Consider the following 12,014-nt stretch of genomic DNA (forward strand, 5'->3'; position numbering starts at 1 on the left):
TGCTTGGCAGTATGGTATATAACGTAGGTGTGGACCTAACTGTGCTTGGCAGTATTGGTATATAACGTAGGTGTGGACCTACCTGTGCTTGGCTGGGTTGGCCATGTCAAAGATCCAGGCATCCTTATAGGAAGTAGGTGAACAACCAGCAGTGGCAAATAATTGAGACTGAGCATTCGACTGGTGACCACTGAAAATACAAAAAATTGATGTAAGACCATGTGAACAGGGAACCCAGCAAATTTCATAATGGTAACAGGAACTATATAATTCAACACAAACAGAGAGCACATTTCACCATCCGCGACAGGTAAAGATGAACCAATACTAGTACCAACATGTAATAACTCACATATCAACCAACAAGATCTCATCATATACTCACCAGGCACCAATGAAATACATTTAAAAAGCTACCCATGCAGTGAGACAGGATAGATGCCATTATCCCCCTTTTCTCCCCTTGGCTGGTTGCACTTGACGTGTAAGCGTACCACCAGAGATACAACTTAAATAATTCAACGGATCATCGCTAAAAACTCCTATTATTTGATTTCAAGAACACTTTTGCTTTGGTGCTTTGGACTTTTTTCCACCAGGACGCAGGCCCCAATAAACTACAGGACACACCATGGGGCCAACTAACCACTGCCATGAAGCCAAGCTGTGACTCCCTACTACACACTCTTCTAGGTTTTTTCCAGTACATACTACAGACATGTCCTTCTTAATAAAATAGGACCTCATATAAAAATCAATGATGTCATGTTAAATCATGGTTACAATATGAACATTCAACAGCATATTTGCATTAATATAATGCATTCCTGCTAAGGGATTTTCAATCATTATTGACAAGAAACGATTGTGTCTATTCATACGCAAGATAATGTCAAATTTAAGCAATCTCTGTCAAATGAAGTTATATTCTTCCAATAAGATAATATTTCCCCAGTTTTTCTTATTTGCATTAACTATTTTGATTTTTTGCTCTGAGTATACATGTTAACACTGACGGAAAGTGTGGCTTGGAAAAGAAATATTTTGAAGAAACAATGTTTGTTTCCAGTCATATTAACAAAGGCTTGAAAGAGGCAATTAACGGTTGATGCATGTCCTCGTATCCCAGTTACGGTCATGGATGCTCAGAAAGTCTGTCACTAGGAAATCTGGTACAAACTCCATTATTTACAGACCGCCGTCATATTGCTGGAATATTGCTGAGTGCGATGTTAAACAAACAAACAAACATTCTGTAACTGTTTTAAGTAGAATACAAAACAAAAGTAAACTTCAGCAGTGAAGGCTTTGACATCCCTCTGAAAAAGCAACAATGTTTAAGCTTTTCTGTGAAATAATACAAATACAACTGAATATGTAATGAATACAAAAAGTATATCTCCACATCAAATATCCCATATTCCAACGAATGACTATTATTAAAAAGAATATGAAAATAAACAACTTTCAGTTTTGTTGTCAAAAAGATACAAAGAGTCCATTGCAGTATGAAAAGATTTTGACAACATACCTGATATACCCTTGCATAGTGGATGAAGCTTCAGCCTATCCAACAACACTGACTAGGTCACAGACACTGAACACAAAAGCAGTTCAGTTCAATATTTAAAACAAAGTTTAATGTAGAGCATACACCTGTAGCAATACCACTGCTTGGTTGACAGTTCAGTGGCTCATGGGATGGATATCTGTTGCTTTTGATCACAGCTGAATCAGGTGAATTGGCGTGTAACGTTGCGTTCAAGATTACTTCATGTGTAAAGCAATGTGCATGTTGGTTGGTTTGTTGTTTAACGCTGCACTCAGCAATATTCCAGCTGTATGACAGCAATGTGCATGTACATGTGTGAGATGTGTGTATGAGCGTGATTATCTACATGTTCATGATTATTGCACTTATATAGCGATGTGCATGTACATGTACGTGTGTGTGGTTTGTGCATGTGTGTTATACACTACGCGTTCATGTTGTCTTGTTTGTTTTGTTTTTTTTTGTTTAACGCCACACTTAGCAATATTTCAGCTATATGACAGCGGTCCGTAAATAATCGAGTCTGGACCAGACAATCCAATGATTGATATCATGAGCATCGATCAACGCGATTGGTATGTGATGACATACATCAACCAAGTCAGCAAGATCGACCTGTTGGTCCTGTTGGTTGCCTCTTACGACAAGCATAGTCGCCTTTTACGACAAGCATAGTCGCCTCTTATGACAAGCATAGTCACCTCTTATGACAAGCATAGTTGCCTTTTACGACAAGCATAGTCACCTTTTACGAGGGGGCACGGGTGGCCCAGTCGTCTAAGGCGCCGCGATTCGCTGTGCAGAGTTGCGTCCCTTGGGCACGCCAGAAACCTATGATTGTGGGTTCGAATCCCGATTCGCCCCGATTATGTTTCTAGGTTTGTCAGCACCATACCCGTGCTCGTGGGTTTCACCGAAGTGGTAAACGTCTGAGACCTGCATCACTTCGGGCTTTCCTCCCACATTAAGCTGTCACGCCGTGATATGACTGGAATACTGTTAAAAGCGGCGTTAAACCTAACTCTCACTCACTCACTCACCTTTTACGACAAAATGATTATTCATGTACATGTGCAAGTGTCTGTGTGTGTTGTGCATGTTTGTTGTGTGTGAAGTGTGTGTGAAGTGTGTGTTTGCGTGTGCACAGGAGAAAGAAAACTTTGAACCATTCAAGTTCCGAAAAATGAGTCAAAATTGCAATGGCCTACTTTGACAAATGATTTTGCTTATGATAAAGTCATGTCGGAATCATACAATGTACTGCTTTTAGAAGAGATTTCCTATGATTGTGGTTCCAACATACTATGTGTATCCCTTAGGGCTAGTTGAACTGGCATCAGCATGAAAACTTTACATAATATCTGCAACATAATCATTCTACATCCTGAAAACCTAAATTACTGTAAGATATGAAACATAAAAGCCCAGAACCTTATCTTGGTGACAACAAGTCTACCTTAGAACAAAATGACACAGCTAGTTTGAATCACTAAAGTGTCCATCACTCCACTGAGTGGTACCTGGGGAGGTCATGGAGACCAAGAACCCACAGCAAAGGTCATACTCCACAGAGTTGTTTTGGAAATGGTTTCTCATGACACAGTGCCTTTGAGTGAGTGAGTGAGTGAGTGAGTATTGTTTTACGCTGCTTTTAGCAATATTCCAGCATTATCTCGGCGGGGGACACACCCCTCCTTTTCATTTCTAAAAAAATCTTTATTTCTGTATAAATTACCACCAAAGACAATAAATAGATCTTAATTGTGCACCCCCCCTTTTAAAAAAAGCTGTATCCGCCCATGACCGTAACACTGTTTTGTCAGAAAAGGTGAAACACATTACCTATCTATTGTCCTCTGATTAAGCATGAACGCCACATGGACACACCTTCATTCCAACGTGTCACATGTATGACCCATGTTGGAAAGTATCTGCACTAGTAACATTATCTTAGCATTGTTGGTCTTACTGATAGTGCTGTATTATGAATACCTTGACCTGGCATGAATCAAAACACTATTTATGTCCATGACTTTATCAGTATTATTTAGATAAAGATTTGAAAAAAGAGCAACTGAGAAAAAAAAATAAGTGAATGTATGACATATTTTTTCGGATCATACTATGACTTAAATACTGTTGAAAGCTGCTTTAAACCAAACTACATAGTGTGATGTATAGGTCTTCACTCTTCAATGCACTTCACTTACTCATGGCCTCTGTGTCTTGGTAGAAAAACAACAGGATACCTGTTCAGTGCAAAACAATGAATTCATACAATGAAAGGGATGTATATCGCAAACAGCAGCTAACAGCGACCCTCATATTGCAATGTGTAGTGAACAAAAACACCTATTAATGATATGTGGCAAACATTGATCTTCTGACATGCAGGAAAAAGCAACTTTAGTGTTACAAATAGTTGCAAAGAGTAACATAACAACACTATGTAGCAAAGACCTTTATATCACACTATGTAGTAAACAGTGATCTATACATCACACAATATAGTAAAAAGTGACCTATACATCACATTATGTACCAAACAGTGACCTATTCGCCACACTATAAAGTAAACAGTGACCTATACATCACACTATGTACCAAACAGTGACTTATCCGCCACAGTATGTAGTAAAAAGTGACCTATACATCAAACTATGTAGTAAACAGTGATCTATACATCACATTATGTACCAAACAGTGACCTGTATGCCACAGTATGTAGTAAACAGTGACCTATACATCATACTATGTACCAAACAGTGACCTATACGCCACAGTATGTAGTAAAAAGTGACCTATACATCAAACTATGTAGTAAACAGTGATCTATACATCACAATATGTAGCAAACACTGACCTTATGTCACACTATGTAGCAAACACTGACCTTAAGTCACACTATGTAGCAAACACTAACCTTATGTCACACTATGTAGCAAAAACTGACCTTATGTCATACTATGTAGCAAAAACTCACCTTATGTCACACTATGTAGCAAACAGTGACCCTCATGTCACACTATGTAGCAAACACTGACCTTATGTCACACTATGTAGCAAACACTGACCTTATGTCAAACTATGTAGCAAACACTTACCTATACATCACGCTATGCAGCAAACACTTACCTTATGTCACACTATGTAGCAAACACTGACCTTATGTCACACTATGTAGCAAACACTAACTTTATGTCACACTATGTAGCAAACACTGACCTTATGTCACACTATGTAGCAAACACTAACCTTATGTCACACTATGTAGCAAACACTGACCTTATGTCATACTATGTAGCAAACACTGACCTTATGTCACACTATGTAGCAAACAGTGACCCTCATGTCACACTATGTAGCAAACACTGACCTTATGTCACACTATGTAGCAAACACTGACCTTATGTCACACTATGTAGCAAACACTGACCTTATGTCAAACTATGTAGCAAACACTTACCTATACATCACACTATGTAGCAAACACTGACCTTATGTCACACTATGTAGCAAACACTGACCTTATGTCACACAATATGAAAACACTGGCCCTTAATCAAATAGAAAGCAAACAGTGACCCTCGTGGCACACTATGTAGCAAACACTAACCTTATGTCACACTATGTAGCAAACAGTGACCCTCATGGTACACTATGTAGCAAACACTAACCTTATGTCACACTATGTAGCAAACACTGACCATATGTCACACTATGTAGCAAACACTGACCTTATGTCACACTATGTAGCAAACAGTGACCCTCATGTCACACTATGTAGTAAACAGTGATCCTTATGTCACACTATGTAGTAAACAGTGACCCTTATGTCACATAAGCAAACACTGACCCCTATATCACACTGAATAGTAAACTCTTATGTCACACTAGGTACTATAACACACACTCTCAGAAATCTGCACCAAAGAGGTTTGTTTACCTCTGTGATAGATGGCCTAAGTTGGTGTGGACCAGCAGCCATGTCACTATAACCCTGTCAAACATCTAGCCCACACACATTGATATTGCCTTCAGTATGAAGATGTACAGATGGTAACTGTTTATTAGGCAAAAACACAACATTTTCACAACCTGTGTACACCAAATGTTACCCATGCAACTCTCTGTCACATGTGGGTAACAGTTTGAGATAGGTTTGGAGGGATTTACATGGGATATGTATTTTGAGGGTGAAGGGGACTCAAAGCCTTTAATCGTTGGGGGTCCAAGGTAAAACATTGGAGCCCCAAGCTACAAAATAAAGGTCCCAGAGTACTCTACCACAAGTGACATAGGACTGTGCATGCTCAGCGGCTGCTATTTGAGTGAGTATGGTTTTACACCGCTTTTAGCAATATTCCAATAATATCATGTCCGGGACCACCAGAAACTGGGTTCACACATTGTACCCATGTCGGGAATCAAACCTGGGTCTTCTGCGTGACGAGCGAACGCTTTAACCACTAGACTACCCCAGCTGCTATTTAAAAAGAGATACAAGTTCCCCAACTGAAGAGAAGCTAGAGCTAGAAGATTGTGATGCGTTCCACAGTTTATTATCTTTTTCAAATTTCCGTACAGAAATAAATTTTAAGTGGAACTAAATGATAAAATAGCAGCATTCATTCTCAAACATGCATATTTTCTGTGTCCCAGGGGATGCACTCAGTATTTGTTTTATGTCCATTTTCAGTTTTTATGTGTACATTATGCAGTATTTTGCATCCGGTAAATCCCTGAGTTATTAATATGTTATAACAGAATGTATCTGGTCGTAATTACAGTCTCTGATATATGTGCATGAGATGAACAATTTGTCTTTTTCCATTAAAATATTAAATACAAAACAGTGTTCGAAATATAACCACAATATTGAGGGGTCCTTGGCATAATCAAATGTTATAAGTTATCATTTTAAAGGATCTCCAGGCTCCCCTTGTTTTTTCAAAACATTATCCATGGTCCCAAACCATAAGTGATTGCGGGCTTGTTTAAATTTGTCCTTGGTTGTAACATATTTCGAATGTATTATAAACTTAGTGTGTCAATAAGTGAGTGAGTGAGTATGGTTTTAGGCCACTTTCAGCAATATTCCTGCAATATCACATTGGGATTCACAAACTGGACCCATTTGAGAAATCGCAGGCCTTCAGTGTGATAAACGAACACTTTAACCACAAGGCTACCCCACCGCCCCCTTATACACTTAAATTTTCTTCAGTGATACATGTATGCGACAAGCCATTATGACATAGTTTTCCTACATCAACACAACAAAGGAGCAAACTAGTCCACTATCACAATTCAATATCATTATCATTGATTCTGTATCATATGACATCTGTATGTGTGATAAGCGATAAAAATATACTGAAAGAAACATTACTCATGATACTGTGAAACACACCATAGCTTATATGTTCAGTTCATATGTTTAATAAAACAAGTTTAAAACACATAGTAATTGAATTTCAAATTAAATTGCACTTATCTGCATTTCTTCATTTACTGATACATTCAAACATCACATATATTAATGAAATTCAATTTTTTAAATTTATTTTCAAATATAATATTTTAGTCTCCATTACTATAAGAAATGATCTTTTTCATGAACTGTACTAACATTTCACATTCAATACTGTAAATAAATACAACTAAATAAACACCAGATGTTTACAATAGTCAGTATCATGTATGTGGGAGATAAAATCAATATCATATCCTTATGTTTCATAATTACATGTTACCTCTAACCCCCATGCACGTGCTGTCAGTAAGTGTATCATTATGTAATACAATATGTATACATCGCTATTACATCACAGTAATTTTCTTATTGTCAACATTATTGCCTTCGAAGAATGTTTTATTAAGGTGACTATATAATAACTGCTCAAATCTGAAAGGGTGATTGTTGTTTATTGTTGATTATTACGTCACATCTCAAGCAATTTGTTTATAGGTCATCATTAGTTTAACATTGCGTTAGTTCAGTATGTCAAGCTACACATGGTGGGGGTAATGGCGTGTCTCGTTCCACTTTGTACCACTTTGTATCGTTCGGTTACATAACAAGCAGGGAGCCGGTAATTAAGCACTGGTGTCGCGTACACCTCGCGTGCTTCACGTCCCACGTGGGAAGGAAGGAGCATGCGTTTACCGGAATCCCAAAAATGGCGCGCTTTAGTGTGAGTGGGTTAGTGTAAACAAACTTACCGTGTATGGACGCGATCATGGACCACGGACATGCCCTCCCCCTGATCAATGTCTGTGTCCCTGTGCCTGCAATATACCATAAATTTTACTGTTACCAGAGGGACACAAGTCTAAGGGGCTTGTCATGCGTGTCCTCCCGACACTACTGTCAAAAGCGACGCAGTGATATGGCAAGATGAAGGCGAGTCGCGATCTTACCCGTCCCCTTTCTCGGTCTTAGAGGACATCAGTGGGCACCAACTCTACTCCCGGGGGTGCCACACGATTCCGTGGGGTCCCACGCCATCGACCAAGGCACTGACAGTTCCAGGGGGGGTCAATCAAGGCAAAAACAGATCAAAACAATCTGTCCGCATCGCACAACCGATGTCATGCAGCGAAGCGAACAGACGTTGCGATACCGACCAGTTTCGATTGGAGAAGAGCTTGATTTAAAGCTGCACTATTGGATAACTTCCTATTAATAATTAATCCTTCACCAGATTCAAAATAGAAAAGAAATCTGCCAGTGTAGATAACTGGTGGTGACGAAATCACGTTTAGGTTTATCGTGTCATTACAAGTACTTTTCCAGATTACGAACCCGAGGACACGGAAAATGTAGGGTAGCCACTATCACGACCCTATCTTGAATCACGTGTTACATCACTGCCTTAAGAGACGAGGAAGTGGACTACAGTATTGCTAATGTAACTTTTTACCAAAAATTATTTGTTTACGGTGACGAGAATGTGTTAGGTGACAATTATCCACATCCTGGAATCAACGGCAAGTTTTGTCTTCTAAAGTCACTTTAATAGTTTTATTGCAATTTTACGAAAACTCCTTTTCGAATGTCAATATAAACAGGCTATGGGTACAATGCATGTGTTATCTACAACGACGAATGTTCATCACTGAAATTCAAGCTCCAGGGTAAAAGCAGATCTTTAAAGTTCACTTCGGGTCATTCTCTGAGGGGCGTGTGTTACGCTTGCTGCGGTCGCGCGAGGTCGCCTGTGCCATGTCATGTTACGTAATTGATGCGTAACGGACCGTAACGGCTGTTTCCCGGCGACGAGACTGTTGCATAGAGTGTATGTCTGTGGAAAAACTGGGTCAGTTATTTGTAGGCCGGACCGACAGCCTGAGTGTACCGTAAACCGCACTCAGCATTGTGGGCGAGCAAAACACGTAACGGCAACCCAGCTTTCAGCGCACCTGTCATTGTCCCAAAGCTTACAGTTTAACCTAAGAATTGATTTTTTGGGGTGCTCCTCACGGTGACACGTTATTTTGCCGCCATTGTTTTTCTTTCGTCACGTAATTAAAATATTACGATGTAATGACAAAGCACACAAACTGGTTGGTGTGTTGTTTTTTACATATTTTTATTGACCCTTTACCTCGCAAGGATTCAAAGTTAAATTGTTGGAGTAAATTCACCGTTTGGCCGTTTGCATCCAGTTTAAATATTTGACTAAAAATCCCCTTTAACACGTGAGAATTTTTCTATAACATTGATAGCTTAATTTAATTGAAAAAAAATCAAAACATGTGATAATATTAATTTTCAATGCATGGGCTGGTCTCTACTCATTGAAAGGCTAAATATAACTATAATAAGAAAAAAACATTAAAAACTTTAAAAATGTATTATTAAAATTAAAACAAGTGTACATATGTTGTTTGTTATATTTCTAAATTTGTCATCTATGACAAAACTGATGCAGAAGTAAGGTAAACGTGTCAGAACTCTGATTTGGGGGCTTCGGGAAATGCAATTCTAATATTTCAGTCTATGATCCGAGCTGGTATTAGTATAGATAAAGGTAAAGATGGTTCTACCATGTGAAAAGTTCAACCTGTGTCACAGATATGCTCAATATTCATTTTGTGCCTTGCGTCTGTACTTGTTATAAGTTCTCTCTCTCTCTCTCTCTCTCTCTCTCTCTCTCTCTCTCTCTCTCTCTCTCTCTCTCTCTCTCTCTCTCTCTCTCTCTCTCTCTCTCTCTCATGGCTTACAGTTGATACCATCGATCAAAATCTATCCATATTCAATACTTTCATCACAAAGTCTTATTACAAAGTATATGAAAGTACCTTCTGGCTTTCACTGAAAGTTTTAGAAAAAATATTATTTTTAATTTGCATGCTCTTATAGATCTAATTTCACGCTGCTAAAATAATTCTCTTTTTTAACTGTAGCGCAGAGCAAGTATACTCTTGAAAAAGGTAGGGGGTCATGAAATATAAATGTTAATCCCAAGAATCAGAACATTCGTCTCTCAAGATCGTTGGCGGTCACAACATCTACTGCCATACTTCACTTCCGGTTGTTACGTATTCCCAATTTGTTCATTATCATCATACAACTATGCCTAGAATCTGGTATCCCTTACAATTTTCGAAATGTTAGGTGATTTCCCCTATTTTGTTTTAAGAGTACATGTCAAGTATAAATGTTAATCCGAAGAATCAGAACATTTGTCTCTCAAGATCGTTGGCGGTCACAACATCTACTGCCATACTTCACTACCGGTTGTTATGTATTCCCAATTTGTTCATTATCATCATACAACTATGCCTAGAATCTGGTTTATCATCCAAAACTGGCTCCCACAGGAGATATCGCTTGGATGAGATCAAGCGATATCTACACTGTAGATATCGCTGCAATGAAATTACATCACAATGCTTTGCAGACCATTGTGACATCACTGGTTACCATGACGTCACAATCAAATGACATCACTAATGTTTGCAGTACTTTTTACACTGAAGACACTGCTAATTACTGTCTACAAATTGAAAAAGTTGAAAGAATGATTTTGGATGATAAATAAAATCTCACCCTCGTGTCTTTTGATATCAAATATATCAACACGAGTTGATAAAAGTGGCAAAAATCCTCGGCAAGCCTCGGATTTTTCCACTTTCAGTGCCCCGGGTAGAATAGTTCAACATGTTACCTGATCTACAAGGGAGGAGGGCGTTAGTGGTCCGGGTAGAATGGTTCAACATGTTACCTGATCATCAAGGGAGGAGGGCGTCAGTGCCCCGGGTAGAATAGTTCAACATGTTACCTGATCTACAAGGGAAGAGCGCGTTAGTGCCCCGGGAAGAATGGTTCAACATGTTACCTGATCTACAAGGGAGGGGGGCGTTAGTGCCCCGGGTAGAATGGTTCAACATGTTACCTGATCATCAAGGGAGGAGGGCGTCAGTGGCCCGGGTAGAATGGTTCAACATGTTACCTGATCATCAAGGGAGGAGGGCGTCAGTGGCCCGGGTAGAATAGTTCAACATGTTACCTGATCTACAAGGGAGGAGGGCGTTAGTGCCCGGGTAGAATAGTTCATCATGTTACCTGATCATCAAGGGAAGAGCGCGTTAGCGGCCCAGGTAGAATGGTTCATCATGTTACTTGATCTACAAGGGAGGAGGGCGTCAGTGCCCCAGGTAGAATGGTTCAACATGTTACCTGATCTACAAGGGAGGAGGGCGTTAGTGGCCCTGGTAGAATGGTTCAACATGTTACCTGATCTACAAGGGAGGAGGGCGTCAGTGCCCCGGGTAGAATGGTTCATCATGTTGCCTGATCTTCAAGGTTGGAGCGCGTTATTGGCCCTGGTAGAATGGTTCAACATGTTACCTGATCTTCAAGGGAGGAGGGCGTCAGTGCCCCGGGTATAATGGTTCAACATGTTACCTGATCTACAAGGGAGGAGGGCGTCAGTACCCCGGGTAGAATGGTTCATCATGTTACCTGATCTTCAAGGGAGGAGGGCGTCAGTGCCCCGGGTAGAATGGTTCATCATGTTACCTGATCATCAAGGGAAGAGGGCGTTAGTGGCCCAGGTAGAATGGTTCATCGTGTTACCTGATCAGGAGTACACTTGGGTAATGGTAGAAATAGCTGTCTGCATTCCGTGTTATTGGCACAAGATTGGGATGCAGTACCCAGTAGATGCATGAGTGGCAACATGTGAAGGGCTGTCTGCTGTGGTGTGCTACAGTACACCTTCAGACACCCACACTCCACATCCACTTGTGCAGATCCGGGTACAGAATAGGTCTTCAGCAACCCTTGATGGCCGCAAAAGGTGACTTTGCTTGTCGTGAGGAGCGACTAAAGGGATCAGGTGGTCAGGCTAGCTGACTTGGTTGATGCATGTCGATGCTCATGATGTCAAGCACTGGATTGCCAGGTCCAGACTCGATTATTTACAGACCGCCGTCATATAGATGGAATATT

At 40.0% G+C, this 12,014-nt stretch overlaps 1 protein-coding gene across 2 annotated transcripts in view; it reads right to left on the reverse strand.

Annotated features, from left to right (window-relative positions):
• LOC139442048 (protein trachealess-like) overlaps positions 1-12,014 on the reverse strand; it is a 118,609-nt gene that overhangs the window by 73,403 nt on the left and 33,192 nt on the right. Inside the window, exons 1-3 of one of the 2 annotated variants that reach the window (XM_071222828.1) lie at positions 7,976-8,173; positions 7,778-7,843; positions 83-190 (exon numbers count right to left, since the gene is read on the reverse strand). In XM_071222828.1, coding sequence (XP_071078929.1) covers positions 83-190; positions 7,778-7,843; positions 7,976-8,004 — 203 coding nt within the window. In that variant the 5' untranslated portion in view covers positions 8,005-8,173. Of the gene's footprint in view, positions 1-82; positions 191-7,777; positions 7,844-7,975; positions 8,174-12,014 lie in introns of those variants that run through there. The other variant, XM_071222829.1, reaches the window with a different exon arrangement.

Source organism: Haliotis cracherodii, unplaced genomic scaffold (assembly GCF_022045235.1).
Source record: "Haliotis cracherodii isolate W230 unplaced genomic scaffold, xgHalCrac1.p SCAF_5, whole genome shotgun sequence".
NCBI classification, from domain to species: domain Eukaryota; kingdom Metazoa; phylum Mollusca; class Gastropoda; order Lepetellida; family Haliotidae; genus Haliotis; species Haliotis cracherodii.